At 42.7% G+C, this 24,986-nt stretch overlaps 3 protein-coding genes across 3 annotated transcripts; 1 reads left to right on the top strand and 2 right to left on the bottom strand.

The window, feature by feature from the left end:
- Positions 1-4,607: 4,607 nt before the first annotated feature.
- Positions 4,608-15,512, bottom strand: pik3c3 (phosphatidylinositol 3-kinase, catalytic subunit type 3). Its single transcript, XM_069672103.1, has 25 exons — positions 15,151-15,512; positions 13,201-13,389; positions 12,866-13,009; positions 12,630-12,759; positions 11,646-11,732; positions 10,727-10,822; positions 10,552-10,623; positions 10,358-10,462; positions 10,102-10,194; positions 9,796-9,981; positions 9,486-9,616; positions 9,125-9,206; positions 8,927-8,994; positions 8,739-8,844; positions 7,160-7,276; positions 6,832-6,963; positions 6,546-6,674; positions 6,230-6,299; positions 6,020-6,084; positions 5,859-5,943; positions 5,712-5,786; positions 5,460-5,628; positions 5,284-5,374; positions 5,032-5,157; positions 4,608-4,882 (listed from the first exon to the last, which is right to left on the bottom strand). The coding sequence occupies exons 1-25, from the start codon at positions 15,213-15,215 to the stop codon at positions 4,868-4,870; spliced, it is 2,628 nt and encodes an 875-aa protein (XP_069528204.1). The 5' UTR covers positions 15,216-15,512; the 3' UTR covers positions 4,608-4,867.
- A 3,080-nt stretch (positions 15,513-18,592) lies between these two features.
- msmp1 (microseminoprotein, prostate associated 1) lies at positions 18,593-19,971 on the top strand. The gene is made up of 3 exons (XM_069671754.1): positions 18,593-18,707; positions 18,822-18,930; positions 19,800-19,971. The coding sequence occupies exons 1-3, from the start codon at positions 18,593-18,595 to the stop codon at positions 19,969-19,971; spliced, it is 396 nt and encodes a 131-aa protein (XP_069527855.1).
- A 389-nt stretch (positions 19,972-20,360) lies between these two features.
- rgp1 (GP1 homolog, RAB6A GEF complex partner 1) lies at positions 20,361-24,798 on the bottom strand. The gene is made up of 9 exons (XM_069672532.1): positions 24,656-24,798; positions 24,332-24,447; positions 23,398-23,531; positions 23,202-23,285; positions 22,966-23,115; positions 22,586-22,732; positions 22,127-22,254; positions 21,419-21,596; positions 20,361-21,173 (listed from the first exon to the last, which is right to left on the bottom strand). Exons 2-9 carry the CDS (start codon positions 24,445-24,447, stop codon positions 20,950-20,952), a joined length of 1,161 nt encoding a protein of 386 aa, XP_069528633.1. The 5' UTR covers positions 24,656-24,798; the 3' UTR covers positions 20,361-20,949.
- Positions 24,799-24,986: the final 188 nt, after the last annotated feature.

Below are 24,986 nucleotides of genomic sequence, written 5' to 3'. Positions count from 1 at the left end.
GGCAGGACGTATCGTGGTGCGTTTGGGTGTCGTCCCGCAGCTGTGACGTCTCTCAGGCCTTCTCAAACTTTGAGCTGTACAACATGATCCGCCTCGGCGTCCACATCAACCCCAGCTCCACCGTCTGGATCGAGCCTCGCAAGTTCGACTACAGCGACTTCAGTCAGTCTGCAGATTCTTTAATGTGTCTTTAAAGGGTCAGAAAGGGTCACTTTGGATGACAAAGTGTTGGCTCCCTGCTGGTTTGAAACTGTTGCTTTTAAAAGTTAATGTGTATTAAGTCATGATGTTGTTAATATTAAGCTTTATGATAATTAAAAGTGCTTAATCATCTCTGCCTCCAGCGTACAGCCCTCCTTCTGTCTCCGTCTCCTTGAAAGACGACCTGCTGTTGGTGAAGGTGCAGTTCCCCTGTGCGGCCAACAGGAGGTGCTCTGTGGAGAGGTGCTGCCCCATCACTCAACTGATCGACCCCTGGACCACAGTGACAGTTTACAACAACCTCAATCAGTCTGAGTACCAGGTCAGGGGACATTATGACACTTGCACACTTCACATTTATAATATTTAATGTAAAGTTAGTTGCCGAGTATATTCAACAGTTTATCCCAGCTTATGTCAAAGGTTTCGATGGCATCCTAAATGCTTAAAATGATTAGAGTGAGTAGTGTAAGTTGTTTCTACCTGTTCAATCCGTAGTTTTATTCTGAAAGGTCTCGTGCTTTGTGTTCTTGCAGAGCCGTACAGTATGGACGCAGGAAGTTGTGTCCTATGTGGAGTTCTCCGGTTTGGCTCCGGGTCAGAACTACTGTGCAGCCGCCAACTTCTCCTTCCCGACCTTCTCCATGGCTGCTTCCCCGAAATCTGCTCCTCAGTGTGTGGAGACTGTTTCCAAATCGGGTGAGAGGAAGAACTTCTAAAGCTTATAGATATAACTAAAATGATAATAAAACTGTAATTTCCCTGACTTTGTCTACCTCTTAAAGGTACAGAACCTAATCCTTGTCTGAAAACTATTCGAACAGGTGGAAGGAATTGCACCTCCTGCTCAAGACCCTGTATATTCTGCAGCCTCGTCTTATTTACCCTGGGGTTTAAAGTTATGCCGCGTTGCTTTTGTGTATATGATTTATCCTCAGCTCTGCTGCCTCTGCTGTGTCTGGGAATCGTCCTGGTTTCTCTACTCTTTGTTCCTCTTCTCACCGTGTTCCTGCGAAGATCAGGACAAGATGAACCAGCTACTGAAAATCAACCCAAGACTCAGGTAATATTCAGAACTAGGTATTGCAAGTTGCTTCAACAAAATACAAAAACCCAAAACATTTCTTTACAGAATACTGAACCAATATTTCTCTCATTTAGATGCCCATTCACGATCCAGTCTCACTGGTCCCTGCTATCTTGGACCCCATCGACCCTCGTGACATCCACATTGTATTTGCAGAGGACCAAATCTCCATGGAGTCCTCCTCTAGTCTCCCCTCTAACCAGGACCAGACCCTGAAAAGCACCAATGATCCTCTCCATTGTGACTCCAGCTCAGGTGCAGCGTACTGCGACAGCGGCGGGACAGAGCTGGACGGAGGCTTGGACTCTGGTATCGGCATCCCGCCTGTGTCTCACTCCTCTGAAACACTGAGAGACTTGTTACCATGAGTGTTGTGTTGGAAAGGCAGGTGTCGTCTTGTGTCCGTCGGGCCAGGATTCAACGTATTACTGTGCTCTTCTGTGACCTTCTGGAAAAGTCTGGAGGACATCATACCCTGCTCCAAAAGTGGTGGGAAACTCCCTGGTGGGAAGAGCGACTGTAGACTGTAGATCACTGCTGTACAGATCCCTCTACAAAGACAGACAATAAATGAGAAATGTCAAAGATATAAGCATTTGAGATACTTAAGAAATCAGTATTTAAATATGTAGCAACAAAAGCACACTTTGGTATATTATTTAAAGAGACCCCACAGTAATCCACCTTGAGCAAGCAGCTGTTAACAATAGCAAGGAAAAATAGGCAGAACCAGACTCATTGGTAGACGGCCATCTTCCATGACCAGATGGGCAGAGAAAAGAGGGATAGAAAGAGAAAGATGTAAAGAGATAAGAGATCAACATACAGCAATGAGACTGGATGAATGAATGGAGCCCTAAAGGAAGAAACCACAATGTCGTGCAATGACAGTAAACGCTTGCTTTGCTTGAATGCCATTGATCAATGCAACAAACGCCTTTCAGCACTGAAGATGCTCTTCTGTAATTGACCTCTGACATTTATTTCTTGTGTCATTGAATAGAGTCCATTATTTGGAAGATGAATGAAGATAAATTCAATAAGGGCTTCGATTTCAAGTCATGACCTTTGTCGCATTTTAGGACGAATAAGCACATTCCTCTGGCTCCGACTGCTCGTCCAATATGAGTCATCGGTGCTTCATGAAGAGGGTCAGAGGATTGACGGTGAATGAGCATCACCAATGGAGCACAGATAGTTTATCTGACAAGTCCAAAAGGAGCTGTTTCTCTGTACCAATGATTCAGTTTAAGGTCCATTGACGCTCAACAGGCCTGTCAAAAAAACATGAGCTTCATAAACAAGAACTAAGAAAACAGTGCAGCCAACAGCTCCTTCATGCTGCTTTTTTACCCCAAAAATGTGATAACAGAGAGTCGTTTTTTCTATCATTCATTGCTCTGAAAAGTTTCTGACTCACAGTTGCCCCATCGCTGCCTCCAACCCGTGACTGCATAAAAACAAGGAACATCTTGACATCTCGCTTTCCTGCCTCCTGTTTTGCTGGTGTTGCATTCTTTCCGCAACATTGGGGGCGCCTTGGGGATTTGGCCGTCCAGCATTGTTTGTTTCCCCTTCTACTTTTTCCAGAGTCCACAGAGACCTGGGGGGTTATCCAAAGCTCCACGCACACGGCTTTTATTAATAAGCACAATGCTTACATTGTGGGGAGATGATTAATGTATGAAGCAAAAATCTGGCTATTGTGAATCTGCACCTGTCTACACAACAGTCGAGCTGATGTTCAGAATGAAGAACATTTGACCTTTTTTGTTTTATTTTCTGCTATTTACAGACTTTCTGAAAATATCCTTCTTTATCTGGGCTGTGAACCCTGCGTGTTACAGCTCTCTGATTTCTGTGGTGACTTTACTTGTCTTGTCTGGAATGTCCATCATGAGCAGATCATGATTTTTGTCATTAAAACTCTCCAATTATGTTAATGATAGGAAGGAGGAGGTTTATTCCAACATTGTGAGTAACTACTAAATTAAAAGCTGATTACAAATCATGTACAAAATCCAATCTTTTATTATCTCTATTCAGACTTAAGAAATTAATTTAAGGTTATGCTGCTCTATAAAGGAAAGGGCAGTAACTAGCAACATATTTGTTCAAAGTTGAGTTATAACTTGTATTTGTTGTATTACATATATTATGCCATAATAATGTTTATTAAATTAGTAGTAAAGAAACATGCACAGACCAAATAACCACGCCAAAACTGCCATTAAAAGCAGCTAAATTACAAGGGCTAACGTTATACCAGGTGAAGCTAGCTCTCCAGACAGCTGCAGCTAGCCCTAGCTTAAACCAATGACTGTATATTAAGTGTATATTTATAAAGTCTATGGCTTAAACTAAAGCTTTTTTCCCGTTTTTTTTTCTATGAATGAACGATATCAATTTGGATAAATGTACATGTGGTTATTTAGTTTGTCTTACAACTTAAAGCAGCAGCTAAACTACTTATGATAGAGAAGAAAGAAACGGCTAATTATGCTAAAACTAGCTAGCTCAGTAACTGCCATTATTGCCATATTAATTTATACGCGAGTGTATTTCACGCGATTATGTGGTTATGTAACCTTTCAAAACCCCGTTAATAGCAGTTATCTCGAATTATATGGTTATTGATATATTATATTGATTTGAATAAGTATATTAACAGTATTTAACAGATATAACTTAGCCAAACACCAAAATACTTGATTCCTGAAAGCTGAAAACAAAAATCTAACTTAGGTTATTTTTCTAAAATGGATAAAAATTGATAAAGAATAAATTAATACATGGATAAGAAAGAGAAACCACTTATTTGTTACATGCTGTAGTTTCTCTTGCAGTTTTGGGGTAAATTCATCACCTTTAAAATATATCAAATTAAAGGATGCTGTGACTTTTGTTCAGTTGTGTAAAGGCATTAATTAACTTTTCTTTGGTTGACATGAGTCAGTGGCTGCTTTAACACATCAGGGTAACCTTACGGAAAGAAAGAGTCACAGTAGACAGTACCCTATGTAATGTATAGCATGTTCTTAAACCACATGGACTGACTTGTTTTTTGTGTTGCTCAGGAAATGCTTAGTCACTCGCTCAGTGACTCACCGACTCGCTGGGGGTTCGACTTGTTCCTACCCCCAGCGTTGATGGTACGACCGTCCACAGATGGTCAGCAGTGCTCAATTTAGAAACTTGTTACGCGCCATAAACGCTGCATAGCTGCACTTTTTTGGGCTAAAATAATGAAACACACACACCGATATAGAAATACACTTGAGTAAATAAATACCACAAATGACAGCTACATTCAGTCGTATCAAGTCTTTTATTTGGCCATACATTTCATTCATTCATTCAATAATTAATATACATTATATATACATAAGCAAACAAAGACATCCGTGTCCTTGTTCAGCCATCTTGCAGTAAGGTTGGCAGTGCATTCTTGGCCTCTTTAACAGTGTCACTGGGTTTCTTTCTTCTCTCTCATACACGAGCATGGCGTCAGTCGGGTCGGAGCCGTACGATCACGTGTTCCTGCTGCAGAAGTTCGATCCTGTTCAGCCTCATCTCTGCTCATCTGCGCCAGTACTGAATCGAGAAAGGAACAAAGATACATCAGACGCTAAGATTTAACTGTATCGATATATTCATTCTTTGGATCCCTTGACGAATCTCTGCTCGTCTCGAAATACACATAAATATATTTTAAAGTATGTGGTGTGTTTGAGAGCACGTACCTGAGCGAATTTGTGTATCTGCTCGACCACAGCAGCAAACAGAGCACCCACACTCTCATCAATCAGACTCTGCATGTAATGGACCGCCTCCTCGTCCGACAGGTCCAGTCTGAACTTGTCCTGCACCTGGAGACACGATGAGGACAAACACTCATTCAATCACAGGAGCCCTGATAAATGAAACCCCTTAAATCTGGTTTGACATCTTGGTTGTACATGTTTCATTTTCAGTAAGGCTAATGACAAACATACCTTCTTGACTGTCTTATCAGGCTCCAGAGCGATGTCAGGAATATTGGCATCCACCATGAGAGAGAACAAGTTCAGGATCAGGTTGGAGTATCTGATGAAACACAAAGCATATTTTATCAACAGTTAACTATTTGTTCTAGTATTTTGTGTTTTATGTTGTGCGTCCGCTCTCTTACCTCCTGAGGTGCAGGAAGGCGGTATAGCACTGCTTCCTGAACTCTTGGTACTGCTCGCTCTGCATGCCTCCCATCCCCTCCACCATCTCTTTGCTCAGCTTCATGGGCGGAGGCAGCGGTTTGGGGTCTCGACCCAGGATGTAGCCGAAGTCGATGTGGAAGAGCTTCCCTGGAGGAAAGGATGATATCGATAAACCGTTCCACAAACTGACCTGTCATTAACCGTTATCTGAGAGAGCGTGTTTTCCTCACCGGTCTTTGTCAGTAAAAGATTGTCCAAGTGTCTGTCTCCTACTCCGAGGATGTATGTGATGACACAGTAACCAGCTGCAGGCAGAGTAAACACAGATAAGACGGCTGTGATCTGCAGGCACACCACATAAACTCTATTACACTCACCGCAGCTCTTGACGTAGGTGTCCATCACCTCCGAGCTGATGCCGTAGGGTCCTTTTTCACTCGGTGCATGCTTCCTGAAGAAGCTCTGTGTGAACAAATGATGCGATTAAGAGGACAGGTCATGTTGTTCACATGTTAGCAGGGCTGTGATTGCTGCTCACCTGGATGTTGCCCTCAGTAGCCAGAACTTCAGCAACAGGAACCGACTGAACAAACTGCATAAAACCTGCAACAAGAACAGAACCATTCATTGACGGACTTTTAAGCAACTTTTTTTGCATGTGTTTTTTTGTTGGACTCGCAAACACAGCTTGTATTGTAGTGCGTTTATAGGGACCTATTTACTTCCAAAGAGAGGGACAAGTTCTTACCGTGTTTGGTGCTGGTGGCTAATACTTTGTAAGGCGTCAACTTCAGGTCCAAATTCTCTTTCCTCAAAAGCTAAATGTCCAAAAACAAGACAGAAACGTTTTAAATACCAAAACATATTTATAACAACATTATAAAACAAGCAAAGGGAAGCAACAACTGTATTTTCTGCACTTATTCTTTAAGAAATAATGTCTTGGACCTTTACTATAACAGCCAAAAAAGCAAAGATCACAGGGATGAAGCTGCACGAACATAATCAGCTGATAAAAAGGACCACATCCATCTCCATCCTGAAACCTGCTGACATATTCTTACTTTGTCCATGAGCGAGATGATTTGAAGGATGAGCTGATCCTGCCTCAGGTCGTCTCCATGTTTGAAGATCACCGGGTACATGGCTCCATCCTCGGCTTTGAAGATCAGCTTGGCTGGCATCAGAGCACTCTGACACACACACACAGATGAAACACTCATACGAGGCACTGCTTTTCTTTTGCATTTCATCATGTGACAAATAACGTCTGTAACTCTTGTGCCTGGCACTGTGAGAGCATGTGCAGTGCATGGGATTTACGTGGATTAAAAGGTACTTTTTCTGTACCTTGAAGAGCGTGGCCGTCTCAGGGACGATGCCTCTGATCCGGATCTGAGGCTCCAGAGGGAGAGGGATCGGCTCGATCTCTGACAGATTCACCTTCTCGTTGTCGGCGAGCAGAGACTGCAGCCGCTCCGTCTGCAGACATAGGAATGCCCCAGAATGAATGAAAACAGTGTGCATGTGTATGAAAAAGTGTGAGAATTATTTGCTATGAATCTTGTTATTTTTGTGTAAAATTGAATAAATTCCAAATAGTTCTGTAAATTAATCTGCACAAAATAACCTCTAATGAGAGCAGAGAATAAACTGCAAAGGTGATGTTTTGTTTTACCTTCTTCTTGCGATTCCCGCTCTCTCTCTGCACGGCTTTCATCAGCTGCACCAGTCTGTCTACAAACGTCTGCTGGGCAGCCAGGAGCGACCGCATCACCCTCACACTCTTGTCACCCTGCAGGGAAGATTTGGGACCTCAGTTACTTCAGGCTACAGGCTTGTGTCAGAGAGAGGAAAAGATGAAGGGAATAGTTTGACATTTTGATGACAGCTTCCTGGCCGAGAGGATCAACAAAACTACTCACACGTGTTGTAAATATAAAGCTCCAGTTATCAGCTAGTTAGCTTAGCACAAAGACAGAGGGAAACAGCTAGCCTATTTTTTCTATGCTTCTTTTTGTGGTAGAATTTGTGTATTCATGTCAATAGATATGACCACCAAAGAAATAATAATTTGGAGAAAAACCAACGTGTAAACATGAACACACAACACCTTTTGTGTCTTTAAAGAGAGAGGACAGTGGCTAGTGTTGGAAACAGGGGAATAGAGAGTAGGGATGGTCATGGACGATGACTCCCACCCTCTCTATAACACGTTGGACAATCTGAGGAACAGTTTTAGCCACAGACTCCTCCATCCCCGCTGTTCCACAGAAAGATACAGGAGGTCTTTCCTAACAACCTCAATCAGGCTGTAGAACACATCTGCACATGCCAAACCTACAGCCACTCATCTGGACAAAATATCTTTGCACCATTTGCTCTGCCTTTTTGTACATCTGCCTTGTAAACTTGTCATGTCTATATATATTTACATCTGTTAGGTTGTGTGGTGTGATGCCCGACCGACCGACCAACTCCTTGACCGACTGACCAACCGACTCCTTGACTGACCGACCGACTCCTTGACCGACCGACCGACTCCTTGTTCGACCGACCAACTCCTTGACCGACCGACCGACTCCTTGATTGACTGACTCCCTGACCGACCAACTGACCAACTCCTTGATCGACTGACTCCTTGACCGACCAAGCGACTCCTTGACCGACCAACTGACTCCTCGATCGACCGACCGCTTGACCGACTGACTCCTTGATCGACTGACCGACTCTTTGACTGACCGACCGACTCCTTGACCGACTGTCTCCTTGACTGACCGACCGCTTGACCGACTGACTCCTTGATTGACCGACCGACTCTTTGACTGACCGACCGATTCTTTGACTGACCGACCGACTCCTTGACTGACCGACCGACTCCTTGACCGACTGTCTCCTTGATCGACTGACTGACTCTTTGACTGACCGACCGACTCCTTGACCGACTGTCTCCTTGATCGACTGACTGACTCTTTGACTGACCGACCGACTCCTTGACCGACTGTCTCCTTGACTGACCGACCGCTTGACCGACTCCTTGAACGATTAACCGAACGACCGAACGAAGCATTAAAAACTAGAGACACACACTGCTGTTGGAATGGAATGTAACTTATCATTGAAATATGGCAGATTAAATTGTTAAGCAATGCTTAAACCAGCGTGATCTGTTAGGGTTATTTGTGGTATAAAATGCTGACCAATGAACATCAGTATTTTTTTGCACATGTATGTAAAGAACAATGTTTCGTTCTGACCTTGAGCAGAGCCTGGCTGAACCTCCTCATGACGTTCAGGTACATCTCGTGGGTCTTTGGATCTCTCAGCTGGGTGTCCTGATCCTCACACTCCACAATCACATACCTTCAGAGGACACACAGGTTTCACTGACATGTACAAACACAAGGACATGTTCACGACCAGTAAAGATTTTAAATGCACTCACCAATACAAATAGTTGGCAAGCGTGGAGTTCTTACAGGCTCGGGAGATGAGAAACGTGCATAAGTCTTGCTACAAAGAGACAAAAAAGAAAAAATAGATCCTTTTCTTTTTGCAGTTTTTCTGACTTCCTGTTGCTTCACCAACTTGTGTATGTCCATGATTATAACCCCTCTTTTCAGTGACATGTTGCCTTTCTTACCTCCATATTCTCGCTGTCAGCTCCTTCTTTGCCTTTCTGTGAGGCAGCTGAAGGTCCAGATGTGCCCGACAGGATCTGAGAACTGCAGAGAGAGCAAAAAAAAGCCTTTAAAGAGCTGAACCTTCACTTAAACTGTGTGTTAGGTAAAGGCTGTTAGTCAGAGAGAGGTTGGCCAGAGCCGCACAGAGCGGCGCCAGTGAAATCACAACACCCTAAGAGTTCATTACGGCTTGGGAAAGAAAAATAATCAGAAATAACCAGCAAGAAATTCAGGGATAAATTTAGATCCAAAGCTGCCGGTAGTGGTGACTTATTTACGAGCCACAGCCAGAGTAGATGTTATTCTTCATCAAACGCTGACCTGTCCAGTGTCGACTCATCTGAAAGTCCCTGGCTGTCTCTCTTGCTGCCGGGCTCCAGGCCTCCCTGGATGTCGCTGAAGTTCTCGTACTTGAGCGCCTGGACCAGCTGGAGGAGATACATCAGCAGGTCCTGGAGAGGAGATGGGAAGGTTACGCTCATGCCACAATAAGAGTTTCTTTCCTTCTTATTCTTATACTCACGTTTATCATGAAATACATCTAAAATCTGCAGGATCTTTTCTGTCAAAGGGTGGTAAAATTATCTAAAAACATCACCCTACATATGAATAAATGTCCCACAATGCCTACCTCGTCGTCCGCCTGCTGCAGCCGAGCGACGGCGTAGCGTCTGACCGTGGGGTTGGTGAACTGGGAGGACAGCAGCTCCAGCGAGTCCTCCACATCCATCGGCCTCCACTTCCCCAGCAGCTCCAGGGCCTGCTTGGCCTCCTGGGGCAGATCCCAGTTCACACACTTGAGGAACTTTGTCAGAGCCTGCAGCGAGAGGACGAGGAAGCGGAGGAAGCATTGAACACGTGCGTTATAGCACACACTGTATCTTCGGGGGTTAAGATAGAAACCAGAGTGCAGTGGAGGAGAACATAACAAACACACCTTTTCCTGTGTGGTGAGGTAGTATCTGAACTTCCAAACCAGGTCCTGCTCCTCAGAGCTCAGCTGCTTGGTAGGAGGGTAGCTCACGATGATCTGATGGTGCAAACACAGTTTTAAGAGGACTGTAAAAACAGATGACAAACTAATGCATAAGAATAGAGTGTTTATCGGCATACCAAATATATTAAGTGTGGTCTTACTGTGCGATTTGGTTATAAATGTCCCACATACTAAAGCTACACTGCTGATTTCTTACATTGAGCTGGTCTCGTGTGGCAGCGTTGGGCTTCAGGTCGTGATCCGAGGGTCCGCTGCGGAGGCTACGAGCCAGTTTGTGATGCTTGCTCTCTACCAGGTTCTCCTGCAGAGAAACCATAACGTGTAGAATACTGTTAAATTCTACACACATGTACATAATCCTCAATTAAGTGTGTGCATATGTCCCCTCACCATCCCCATTTGAGGGTCAGGAACTTTGACGATGTCGCAGCTGGTGGGGACGGGTGAAGTGTCATCTCCATCCTGAGAGGAGACGAAGTGAAATAAACCAATCAGCCGGTGTTATAATACTGACAGGTGGATATTACATGTTATACTCCACCTTTTAAAAAATATATGGACTTACCTTTTCGTAATAGACGATGCTGTACTCCTTGTCATTGGTTTTGACACGGGGAAACTCCACCATGAGGTACATGAAGTTTGAGCTGCGTTTCTCACTCTGTGGAAACATTCATGAAGAAAACGTTTACATTCAAGTCAGAAGACAACAAAAAGTAAACATACAAAAAACAATCAAATATCAAGAACTGACTTTTTGGCAACTTTTTACATGAAAATAAAAGATACAATTTTAGCAGCGAAGCAACGTTTTTTTCCCCTTCACTCGAACGCCACACGTCACATTTACAGGTCGCCGTGGCGGCACGGATAAAACACCAGGACATGAACGCTGAGGGTGTGAAGTTTGCAGAACAAAACTCAGGAGAAGCAGCAGAAAGACGTTTCTCCGTTGACTCCAAGAGAGTGAAAGAAAAAGAGAAACTGAACCTTTGTCCGAGAAAGACGGTAAAAAGCTGGTATGTGTAGCGGCGGGAGGAAGAAGGTAAACGATCAGCTACAATACGTGCACGTGGAACCCCAGGACGCGAGCACGGCAGCTCAGAGTCTCCGACCATCAGTTGATCAGGATAAAGAAATTTGCACCACAGTGAGTGACAGAAGGGACTGGAGAGACTTTGCAGCTTGTGTCAGCTTTATAGATGATAACCAGCGTGTTTTCTCCGTCTCTTAAGCGACATGGTCGCAGAACACTGTATGTATGAATGCACTGATGTGGCAGCAGGCTGGGGCGGCGGTTAACCATCAAACCGCAAGTCGGCGTTTCAGCGCAGTTAAAAAAAATGCAGTTCGGTCCGCATAAAACTTCACGGCGATCCACGGGACATTTGTTGAGATATTCAGGCTGGGAAAAAGCTAAATTTTCCACTGCAGGGAAAAAACAATTCCTGTTTTATAAACACAGAGCCGCTAAACCATCTCACCTCGTTGATCATCTCGATCTCTCTGAAGGTCAGACGGTCCAGCCAGTCAACCTTCACCATGTGGCCCTGTCGATGAGCCTTTGTCAGCTGCACAGAGAGAGAGAGAGAGAGAGAGAGAAAAGAAAGACAAAATATGTTACAAAATACAAAAAATAATACAGAAGTTGAGGTTCTGTTGCAGCCGATCTGGCCACAGCGGGGTGGCTGATGTGCAAACAGCTCCACTGATCATGCACAATTCCAGTGGCAGCAGCCAATCCAGCATCTCCGGCCTCACACGCCAGCCAGTCCACTCATCAGTCAGTGTGGGTGTGAGGAATGTAAGCACACACTTGGCCATGAACAGGAAGCCCACAACTCAGCTGGTTAGAGTTAGTACTCACTCTTTAAAACAACATATGATGGTAGCAAGAAAAACACTCAGGATTAATAAAACATATGAGATTCTATTTAAGCAATTAAATGATTAAAACATAAAGAAAGGAACTCCCTGACGTCTCCCAAAAAGCACAATTTCTTGTGTTCACATAAAAACAAGATCAAAAACATGCACACACTTACAGAGATACACAGATGTATGGCAACAGCAGAAAACTACATGTGTGTGATGCTTTCAGGAACGCAGCCGTACACCGGGACAGACAGTGCTCACACAAAACCTGCATCCACATGTATTTGTAAATGCAGCATAGTGGATCTCCACACAGATCAATGGAAAGTGTTTATTAAAGTGCTGCAAAGATGCTGAAATGTATTTGCAAATACGTGTGGACCAGGCGTTCTACACACACACTCTTCACTGCCAACACTACCTCCACTACTTGTACTCACATCACTGAGTACCTCCAGGTCAGGGCCCTGGAACAGATGACGGTTTAGACACAGAATCCCTCCTTTCAGTCCTACCCTGTCCTCCATCAAACCTACACCCAAACTATTCCCACTTATTCCCCGTCTCCTGTCCTCCCACATGCAGGGTTGTACCTTGGCCAGTCTGCCCATCTGGTCCTCCGTCAGGCTGCTGCTGGTGCGTCCTGGTGTGCTGGTGGGCTCCGCTCCATCCCCCTCGACACCCGGCCAGACTTTCAGGTCATGCATGCCTTGCCGGAACATACTGGAAGAGGACAAGGGAAGGGGATTCAAAATGTGTTACTTAGCTTTTAGTGCAAAAGATCAGTAATAAGTTATATAAATTAAAGAAAACGTGAGATCAGACTCACCCATATTTGCCGAACAGAGTGACAGTGGTTCCCCCGACGGGGACGGCTCTGCCGGGTCCGTAGATGTCCCACACGGTGAGAGCAACCTGAGCACTTTGGGGAAGGTCTGGGTACTTGACGGGCAGCCGCAGCCACTCGTTCCAGCTGCACAGGACAGCAGGAGAGGACAGAGAGAGAAGACAAAGGTTGAGAGAGTGTAAGAGGGGTTGAATTTTAGATGTCAGCATGTGTTTTTTGGACATCCTGTAAGAACAGGAACGTTTTTCTGTTGTATGTTGTTTGTCTCAACTGCTTTTCAAAGTGCCATAAATCAGATATAAAAGTTCAGTACTCACTTCCAGCGTGTGCTGAACGCTTTGTACGAAGTGCGAACAGGCAGGGCGAGAGGCTTTCCCTCAGCGAACACCTGACAGGTGACGTAGAGGTCCGAGCAGTTCTCCTGGTACAGGCCGGAGAATCGCAGCATCGGGTCTTCCAGCAAAGCTTTGTAGCTCTTCTGCTCCCGCTTTCCCTCTAAACTGCCTCTAGAAGAGGAGAGAGGAGACAAGGCAAGGAGGTGAGGAAGAGAGAAAACAAATATGTTGTTTGCTGATGTTAACAGAAGTGCTCCAACCGGTCCTCGCAGGGAAAAGTCAACATCTGTAAACTTTAACTAGAAAGGTCCTTGGTAGCATTTTCTTACTTTTAGAGACTTGAGCTTTAAGGCGATTTAGTTTCCAAACTATTTTAATTTTAAAAAAGGATTACAAAAATAGTGACAGTGATGATTGAAGGTGATTCTAACAACTTAAAATAGCACCATGTGTATTTAAATATAGAACTTAATCTACACGATACATTCCTGAACTTTCCTCCTTCAATTTTCTGACCCTTTTAATATTTCATCGATTCATTTTTTAATCTTTTTTTTGTTCTTAAAGCTCCTGTGAGGAACTCTCAGTTTGTGTTGATTTTGGCGCCCCCTGTGGACAAAGCCGTAACTCTTATCTCTTTGCTGATTTTGTCCTGTACATATTTAAGTGGTGATTTTTAACTAAAAATCTCATCCTGCTTTCTTTAACAGGTCATATGTATCACTCACTTTAAATATTTGCCCTGGAAAATGTAAACAAAGGCAGCATGCAGTTAATCGCTTTGTCTGACACCTACCCTCCACCAGCTGTTTCAGGCATTAAAAATAACTATATAGAAATAATCAATCTTGTCGCTGATGGTCTGGTTTGCTTTTGTAGCTCATATAGAGTCATCAGAATTAATTTTAAGCCTGTTTCATAACAAGTGAAAAACTCCTCACAGGAGCTTTAATGTTAAACCATCAGCCTGTAGTGTCAGCATTATAATCACATTGACTACATAGGATAAGATGAATGTGTATTTCATGAAAACGAACATTTGAAGAGTCAGCTGAGAAAAAGTTGGACATGTTTATGTTCCCTTAACTTAGTAAAGACACCAGATCAAAACTCCTGAACAATCACTTTATCGTCCCAATGTGTTTTTTTTCACACCAATAAAAACAATAAATTAATTATTAAGTTAAAAAAAACTATTAATATAAACAACGATCACAGTTCATCAGAACTGCAAGACATTTTTGTAAATCTTTTTAGAGAAAAATACCTATTTTTAGATTACTAAGAATACTGATAACTTGTAATATACTAAACAATACTTAACACTTTAGACACACCTACAAATATCTGTGGAGAAGCTAACTTTTATTCCAGCTGTAACATTAAATCAGACGAGAAATTCAAAGCATGACTGATATATCTGTAGGCCGATACTATCAGACAAGTAACCAATACATTGGTATCGGCATATATACTTTCCATCAATACCAGGAATGGTTATTCCTTTTCAACAGGAGTCTAAGCTAGGTCTAAGCTACATGTATCTTAGCAAACCAGTAAAAAAAAAGTCTTAGATTTCAGCTCGATAAATGATTGATCAATGATTAAAATGGTTGAATATTATTTGGACGAATAGATTGATTGACAGATTGCTTCAGCACAAGGTCAGACTAAATCTCCAAACCGATTATAAAAGAGATTACTTTGCAGTTGTTTCATTTGCCTGAATGTTTTATCAAATAAGATAAATAATCAATCTGTTATGACAGTTTAAACCTTAAAGACACAAAAACATATGTCAACGAGACACATGTCGTTCACACTCACGCGCGCGCTCATATACATAGCAAACATACCCAGCATCCTGTCAAGTCACAAGATAGATTAGTTACACCGCTTGACCAAAAGCGAAGCAGCAAGTACAAAACTTACATCTTAAGTTGAACGTTGATGTCCAAGTCACAACTGTAAACATAGTTGAATTTATCAGTGTCCATCTTCCGACGGGAAAACACTAAATTTTAACCAAAACCCTGACGACTTCAACATGAAATCCCGGACGGTTATTTGAGACTTTGCGAGCGGTTGGGTCTGCGACAAGGCCTCGGCTCAGCACAACAATACTTCTCAGGACCCCGTTTAAATTAAACTACTGCTCACACGCAGAGCTGCGTTATCAGTCTGTACATACGTTTAAAAAGATAACTTTAAGTTCCTGTATTCACGGTAAAGACATTATTTTAACGGCTGTCTCACCGGGCATGATTTGATGTTTTTGATAGCTACACAACAACACAGCATCAACCGAAATCTACGGCCAGGCTAAAATAATCAATTATCGATGGAGAGGGATTGACTGAACTGTGCAGGCAATCATTGGATCTTGTATTGATTTGTCGAGCCTGATAAGACAAAGGAGGAAGTAAAGAAGAGGCGGGGTTTACTTTTTAAAGGGACAGTACATCCAAGCGCGTAATGTTGACGAAACATTATGAGCATTATATTATTAAATTAGATTAGAAAATTGTGTATTATAATAACGCGTTTTGTACTAATATCTGGTGGTATTTTTTTAAACATATAATAAAGTTTATACATGTTAAATTATATATTATATACAGTAGGCTATAAAACATTTTGTGGGCTGTTACAGCCAAAGTTGTTACAAATGTTGTTGTCTTTATTTTTTCACTGAACAAAACAAGTGTCCACTTATTTTCTGGAGCTTTTAACAATTCCACATGGTCTCCATCGGCAAACTGAGTTTGTCCAGTTATAATGCATATGTATTCTGTTACATTTTATAAGCACCTTTATTTTTCCATATCCATATTCATTTGTCCAATTTTTTTTAACCCCTAAATAATTTATTAAAAACACAATCAAAGCTCTTCCATGTTTGTTTTTTATCAAGTACTTTGGTTATCATTATTGTGAAGTAAATTAACATGCAAATGTAAACATTTATACATTCAGTAAATGTTTATTGATCAAAACAATTTTACATTTCTATTTCGTATTTTGTACTTTTTGAGTTTTACTTGTTTTTGTCTCTCTGTATATTTGGACTGTTTTGCAACAAAGCATTTTGGCAAATTCCTTGTTTTGAAAGCTACTTTCCAGAAAACCTGTTTGTAATTTCTGAAATATGGAAATTAATGATATCAAAGGAAAACCGTTTTACAACATGACTTTTCCAGCCTCTTTGGGTATGTGTCCATGTGGAAGATATGTATCACCGTATTCAAGATAAAAACATGATGACAGGCCGCTGAACATCAGAACAGAATGTTCTCCCAAATTAAAACACTCTTGTCACCAATTATCTGCACATCCGTGAAGAGCAGCAGGCGCTTGACAGGAAAATCCTCATGTTTTGTTTTGATGAGGACCGCCCTGTTCATCAACAATGACGACAAGTGGTTGTCAAATCGGGGGTGAACTCATTTTGGTGCAAAGACTCTGACGAGGTCAGAAGAACCTGAGGTTGAATCTTCACGTCAACTGAAAGAGGAAACTTACCCCCCTACCATCTATCAAGTCTTCATCAAAGCTTGAGAGAGGCAGCTGTGAGTCATACAAATGAAGAAGAAGCCCCCCTGACTGATGAAGTGGACCTTTTAATGATCCGACTACTGTGGGGTACCAGAGAAAAGGCACATAAAACACCACGTTACGGGGCCCCGGGGCCGCCTGTGACAGGCCTGAGAGGATTTTTCCTATGATCTGACACCTCAGGCTGCAGATAACAAACAAATGGAAGAACATGAGCTAATGTTTTGTTGGCCCAGTGATGCTGTGGTGCGCTGTCAGGTCACATTTTATATTTTTGACATTTGTCTTTTGCGGGGGTGGAGTGAACTTGGAAACACTGACAAAAAGGTACAATAACACGCACCCAACATAAGAAAAGTACAGATTTTATTTGATTAAAATGTTTTACAAAATAGATTCCTTCTTTAATGTTGAGCTCGAAAAAAGCAGTTTAGTAAAATGTCTTCTCTCAACATGTACTAAAATGTTTAGCAGATGATGATGTAAGAAAAAATGTTGCTTTAAATGTATTCTTCAAGGAATAGTTACATGTTTTATGAAATAATTATAGTTTTCTTTTTTGGTAATTATATGAGACTATATGAGACACTGTTGTGTTTATACGGTGACTATAAAGCTGGAGCCAGCCCCCAGTTAGCTTAGCTTAGCACCAAAGCTGGCAACAGGGAGAGACAGCGAGCTGGTTCTTTCCAAACATATAAAAAACTATTATTTGGTTCTTCCTGATATTCTGCACGTCCCTTTGCAGGGTTTGGACAATTGGACCGGGCCCAGATGAGGTCACAGACTGGAGGTAATGATGCTGATATGATCATTGATGTGAGGTAATTCTGAGGTCAGAGGTCAAGGCAGGCCCCAGCAACAGAAAGACAAGTTCCATGGTCTTTATGGCTTGCTTTTATAAGACAAGCATACATTTTTGATGTGCTACTTTGTTTTTGGTGTGTTCCCTTTTCTATAACTTTGTCGTATGTTTTACTCTGCACTGTTTGTTATTGTGTTGTTTTGACCTGCCGAGGGACTACAGATGCAAATTAGCTTAAAGATATAATCTGGTACGGTGCATCAAAGGGTGACATTTACGTTTAAACTGTACATGGTCCCTTTAAAATAAAATAAATTAATAAAAATAATAAGTGTGTTGTGTGCAGACTACTGTTGTAAACATACAAACACAGAAGGAGTCAAATTAAAGGAAAAAACAACATTGTTAGCTCACCAAAAGAGCTTCACTGTCCCCTGACCGATAAACTCTTCAGTGACTCCTTGAGTCTCATACAGAAGCATCTACATACGATGTGTTTCACCAGCATCTTATTTTATGTATGTAGAACTTCCATTTTAATGTTATCATAGATAAATATTTAGGCACATGTGTTTTAAATGTGCGTTAGTCATATCGCCAGTTTCTGGATCTATTTGTCAAAAGCATGAGAGGTTGAACGCTGATGAATCATGTGTGATAATTCCATCCCATCCCACTTTCTCTGCCCTCCATCTCACCTCTCTTAGTCACCACATGGATGTGTCATTGTTTCATCTCTTTGGAGATCACCTCGCTGCGCTTCAGCGGGCATGAAACTCCAGAGTGCCAAAACGGCGCCAAGATACCAGATCCCCTTCATTCTGTAGCCCCCCCCCCCCTTCCACACAGACCACCACCTCCTCGTTCCCCAGTGGATGGCACCGCCGACACCTTCTTCAGCCAGGCCTGTGGGCCACATGACGGAGCTGACCCCACCTCCACGCCGCCGCCGTAGAGCCTCCGGATGCATAAATACAGGAGCATGAGGGAGAAGAGGAATCAGAGGCGGACCAGATGAAGATCAAGATGGAACTCGTCGGGGTGAACTGGGTGCTCGCAGCTGCAGGGTGTCTCCTGTGGAGCAGCGGGGGGTTCGCTGCACCCATGGAGTGCCACTTCGACTCCAGAGGTGAGACACAAGCCCGGAAATCTAACAGTTTATATATATATATATATATATATATATATATATATATATAATACAGTGTTTATGCAGTGCTGATTGACTTCCATGTTGTTCCAGCTCTGTGTGTGTTCGAGGGGAGGCAGTACGCTCTGGGGGAAACCTGGATGGACAAGGCCTGCATGCAGTGCACCTGTCTGCACCCTGTCGGGGTCGGTTGCTGTGAGACGTGAGTACACAAACAGCCTGTGAGGTTTGGTGTCCAGATGCCCACAGTTACTGCACCGCAGATATACACAAAGTTACCTCATAGTGATGGATCGAAGTTAGTTTGTCCTAATGGGGTCGTTTGGGCTGCAGTGCACTGTATTCAGATTCCATGCAAAATTTAGTTCATGGAAAAATACTCCTTGCAAGTTAAAAGTCCTGCATGCAAATTCTTACCTAAGTACCTGCAGCTAAATGCGCCTTTAGGGGCCTTTAAAATATATTGTATATATTCTATATACAATATATTATTGTCTTTTACTATACTGATGTAAACAGAATTGAATTGATGCATCAGTCATTTTAAATGTGATCTTAAAGCAAATTTAACATCAAAAGTTGAGCTTATGTTTGTATCAAAAATCAGCATAAAACTACATAAAATGCAAATATTTCTACAATTTAGTAGCATAAACTGACGAAACTAAGAAAAGTATCTCTCAACTCTAAATACAGTAAATGTACTTCTTTGAACCCATTGCTTTATGGGTGATATTTTGTATGCTTATTTTTTTGCCAATTTCCTTGAAAAATAACTGTTTCTGAAGACGGCTATATTATCTACCTAATGCACATGGTGCAGAAATATGTCTCAGGCTGATATGTGCACGCAGAAGTTAAAAACACATATCACATCAGGACAAATTTAAACACATGAACAAACATTTCTAAAAACTACAGTAAGAGTGAATCTGTGTTAAATGGACAGATACAAACTGTTAAGGAGTTAACACTCCACATTAGATGAATAAAGACATATTTATAGCTATAAGAGTTATTGAAACTTGCATTGAGCCGCAGTCTCTCCTCTACCTTTCTAACCGGCTACAGGCTGCACCGGCCGGTGGATTTCCCCGCGTGGTGTCAGGTGCGAGTGGAGCCGGTGACCTGCAAAGTGTCCCTGGTCCAGACCGCCGACCCCCGCCTGCCCTGCTCCCCCGGAGAGGACATGAAGGACCCGAGCCAGGGATCTCTGCAGCTGCAGCAACAGCTGGAAGGGTAGAGGGGCGCTCGGAGCGTCATCTCTCCTCAGTCTATAGAGGGAAACCAAATAATCACCCTAGTTAAATCTCAGTAACCACTTTTATACACGACTTTAACAGCATCTGCAGCTTTGGGGTTGTATCATCTTTATATGAAGGAAATGTGAGTGGAATACGTCTGTGAAACTATTAAAGGTATACTGCATTATTTTCAAACAAACATAAATATTCATCCAAATACCATCTTTGATTAATCCAACAAATACTTATTGTAAATATTAATAAAAATGTACTTACATTAATATATGCAACAATTCCTGTTGGTTTTAACCTGTTCTCTGCTGTAACTCATTTACCTTCAAAATAAAAGCCTTGTTTACAACTTTGTGAAGTAATGAATCACTTGTGTCAAATTTAAATCGCACTTTTAATACATTTCTTCTTGTAGTATTTACATCTCGGTTCAGCCTTTGCTCAAGGGAAAAGAAAAACAGTTAAAACAATAAAAACATTCTGAGTAAGAAACAGAACAGAGTGAAAAATAAAATAAATACAGAAATGCACGAGAGATCCACAGAGATGGTTGCACGTCATTCGGTCGAGGAATGGGAATTTTGCAAAGAGGAAGATGCACTTAAAGTTAAGATTCACACGAAAAAGGCAAAACATACTGTCGGTTAAACTCTTTACATGTGGATACATCACTGGCTGTGAAAATGAAACGGAAACAACAAAAAACAATCCTTTTTTCCTGAAATGTGCAGATCTGTTCTTAAATTTCTCATCTGGAAAGAAACATCAGTGTCCCTCACACACACACACACACACACACACACACACACACACACACACACACACACACACACACACACACACACACACACACACACACACACACACACACACACACACACACACACAGGACTCATCAAACATCCGCAGAAACCCTTAGAAACACACGAGTAACTCCCGATTCTCTCACACACACACACACACAGTCAGATGTTGATGCTGTTGGTCCCTGTGAAGTGGGACATGTAGGACGCCAGGGCCGGGTTGGTGGGCAGGACTTTGATTGGCAGGTCCCAGCTGAAGGTATCCACGTCGACGTGCTCCGCCCCGGTCCAAATTGTGACCTCTGATTGGTTCTGCAGAACGGTGGGCGGCACCATTGGCTCCTTCCCAGTGACGAATTCAAAGTGCAGGCGCCACCTCAGGATCACTGAAGAAGACATAAAGGGTTAAAATCTGACACTGGGACCACCCGAAAATAAAAAGTGCATTCAACTCTTAAACTTCAGTGTGCCGAATTAGCTGGTTACAGTTCATCTTTGCAAAGAACTCATGTATGCACAGAGAACTATCACTGGATTACTTTGATTCTGTGTGAAAGCTAAAATGCGACGATTCTCAAGGAAGTTCTGACAGAGATAGAGAGGGTCGTGTATCAGCCTGCTGGTGACTGACCGGTGTCCGTGCTGAACCCCGGGGTAACATTGAGGGGGACGGGGAGGGAGAAGTGGCTGGAGGCCGTGTGGAGGCAGGACTCCATGTGTCGCCCGTGTCCGGTCACACTGATGGGCTGTCCGGGACGCCGCTGGTACGTCTGCTGGATCTCCTCCTCACTCTGCAGGCTCACTGAATACTGAAAAACATACATATACAGGATATTAGCAGCTTGTGGTTTCCCCCATTCTACACTCCTACAACACCCAACGTGCATTGAGCCCCATCCGAAATACGACGAGAATATACCGGTGGGTTGTCTGAAAAAAGACTTCAGCCTACATTTCAAACCTGACGATTCTGAAAGAGACATGATTCAGTTATAAATGTGGAATGTTTGGGAGGGAAAACGGGAGAGCAGGCAGCGTTTCAAGGCACCTCACGGAACAAATGATTGCATGTCACGGTATGTGGATTTTTCAACTAAACACTGCAGACATCGGAGGCGGGCGTCCTAGATTGAGGAAGTGTAGTTTAGCGAGCTCCCAGGTTTTCCACGGATAGCGTCTTCCAAAGACACAGAGCCAAATTGCATTTTTTCCCAACATAACGGCATAAGCTCTCCATGATCGCATGATAGGACTGAGGTTGAAAATCAGCGAACTGGCCCTTTAAGTTGTAAAAAAACAGATAGTATAGCAATATAAAAACCAACAACGATAAACGAACCTGCAAGCAGGGGATGTCTCCCTCTGAGAAGTTGAATGTGCCGATGATGTCCTCCCCGAGTCTGTAAACCGTCTTGAAGATGCAGAACTTTGCCACTTTCCCTCCCATGTTGGTGATGTTAAACATGTCTGGATAAAGCACAGAAAAACTGGTCAAACGTGTGGACGTAACCATGGAGACAACTGTGGGAAATATCATCTGCTGGTTAACAAAGAGAAATCTATTCATGATTGTACACTTAAGCTACAAAGGCACAAGTTTTTTTATTTTCTAGCTTTACATTTTTTCCAGTGGTCGAACGCAGACGGAACAATTTCACATCACATTAATCAGAATAAGCCTTTGTGTTTAATACAGCACAGAGCAGAGAGAGAGAGAGAGAGAGAGAGAGAGAGAGAGAGAGAGAGAGAGAGAGAGAGAGAGAGAGAGAGAGAGAGAGAGAGTGTGCATGTGACTCACGGGGGCAGCGTCTTGAAGTGCTGACCATCAGCATGTCCAGAGCTCTCTCTAAAGGCCGAGCATCCCTGCGGCTCGCTTCCTCTTCTTCCAGGAACGGGTTGGACGGAGAAACTTCCTCATCCTGGGGAAACGGAGGCTCTGGCATTCCTACAAGTCGGATCAAAGATAACACAATGCGATGGAAGTTAAATAGCACAATTTTTGCATCTCCATTTTCTAAGCAAGGCATTATTTCCACAGACCAAAGGGTATGATAAGATGCTAACTGAACACGGGTGTTATCAGTTTCAGTGTTTCCAAAGACGTGTATCACAAGCATCTCTGTGGTTGTTGTTGTATTTGTCCTGTCATGTTAAAAGCAGAAGCAAAACACGTCTCACCTTGCAGAACCAGCACTCTGAAGGGAACCCTGAGGAGTTTGATTGGAGAGTTGACTCGCTGGCAGCCGATGGTCAGCTTGTAGACGTACTTCACCGCCTGACCACGGAAGCTAGGAGGACCATCTACAGGAACCATCTCGCTGTAGGAATCTGAGGGAGAGCAAGTTGGCATGTGAGACCTTTTGAATCACACAAGGAAGCAAACACATAAACGTTTCACATATGTACACACGTACAGGTTTTGCTCTCCCCGGGGTCCAGGCGCAGGTCACAGAACAGTATCTTAGGTGGTGTGTCCAGCACACACTGCCCTCGCTCTCCTGTAGAAGAAAAGAAATAGGGTTGAAGTGATTTGAGGAAAATAACACATTAAGAAATATTTTTATATCCATAAACTCTTAAATAAGTGTTGTTTTTTATCATCGCAGTTACCTCTGCTTGGAATAAGCACGGTGTCGCTCTCAGCCTGGACGTCCTGTTTGTTGCCCTGAGCCGGCAGCGCCACTCTGCTCTCACTGGCATGAAACTGGCAGTGGATCTGAGCACTGGCCCACGCCAGCATCTCACTGGTTTACAGGGGGAAAAAAGGGTTATTACTAAAGGGTATTTCCAGAGTGAATGCTTAGATGATTCATTGAAGTGTCTAGAAAGAAACACATCCCAAACAACCAAATAATACCAAGATCACTTCAAAGAAATTATTTTTTTAAGGACTAACTTTTTCAGGCCCTCATTAGTGAGAACACATTACCCCCATCCTGGCCTCTCTCTACTGGCTCCCTGTTCGTTTTTAGGACTCATTTTGTTTTTTGTTTTTAAGTCTTTAATTGGGTCAGCACCTCGGTACACCTCTGACCTCCTGCATGTTTATACCCCCTCGAGGTCTTTGAGGTCTGCTGATGAGCAGCTTCTTGTTGTCCCTAAGACGAGGCTGAACCCAGTCGCCCCCAAATTATGGAGCGGGCTCCCCCCCAACGTGAGGATGGCCCCCACCTTACCTACTTTTAAATCACATCTTAAAAGTTACTTTTATTCTCTGGCTTTTAACCCTGCATGAGAGCTGTGTGGTCTTTGTCTTTCTGCGTCGTTTTGTATTGTCTTTATGTATTTTACTGTTTTTATTTTTGCTTTTTTAATTTAATTGTGCAGCACTTTGGTAAACTTTTATGTTTCTATGTGCTATATAAATAAAGTGGATTGGATATCTTCTTTCAATTTTTCCCTTTATGGACTTTCATATGTTTTGTTTGTAATGTCTGTAGTGAAATTCAAATTCAGACACAGACGCTGACATCATGTCTAGTTCAGTCTGTTCAGTTGGTTCAGTTGGTTGATCGCTTTAAAAGTGAGAGGAGTTAAAGCCTACCTGCTGGCAGAGGTGGAGAGGTGAGACATCGGGTTGGTGAATGTTATGAGACACTCCATGAGCTCCCCGGCGAGAAACACGGGGCCTCGGGCCATGGAGGCCACCACCTCGATCATCTGGAACGTAAGAAACCAACAACGTGTCGTTATTAGATAGAACATCCGATAACTATTATAGAGAACAAAAAGCACAGAGATCCCAATTCTTTGTTTAACCCCAGTTGGCTATAAACATATGGCTAGTCAGACTAACACAAAACAAAAGTTAACTTGTTTGGTCCTGTTTGCTAATGGCTGCTGTGTTAAGGGTAATATAAACTCTTACCTTTGCCTCAAACGATACAGCAGCAACGCAATTACGTTGTCTTATCCCAACAAACGCCTAACTTTGCCCCTCGAATAAAACAATGCAAAAATGTACAGTCTTTTCATAAGAAATAGGCATAGCTTATCTTGTTAGCTAGCATTCCAGCTACAGTAAACAACAAAAAAAATCCACTGGTAGATATTCTATATCCGGTGCTGTCCGACCAATCCCGAACCATGGAAAACAAAAGTCCTAAAGAAGACACACACATATCAGGAAATACATATATATTCTTTAAGTACTTATATCGTTAACCCTTATTGTTGTATCTTAGTCTTAAGAATAAACA

Source organism: Semicossyphus pulcher, unplaced genomic scaffold (assembly GCF_022749685.1).
Source record: "Semicossyphus pulcher isolate SPU_LCO1_2020_fin unplaced genomic scaffold, fSemPul1.0.p SCAF_21, whole genome shotgun sequence".
In the NCBI taxonomy this organism is placed as follows: Eukaryota; Metazoa; Chordata; class Actinopteri; order Labriformes; family Labridae; genus Semicossyphus; species Semicossyphus pulcher.
This window is presented reverse-complemented; position numbering and strand designations above follow the sequence as displayed.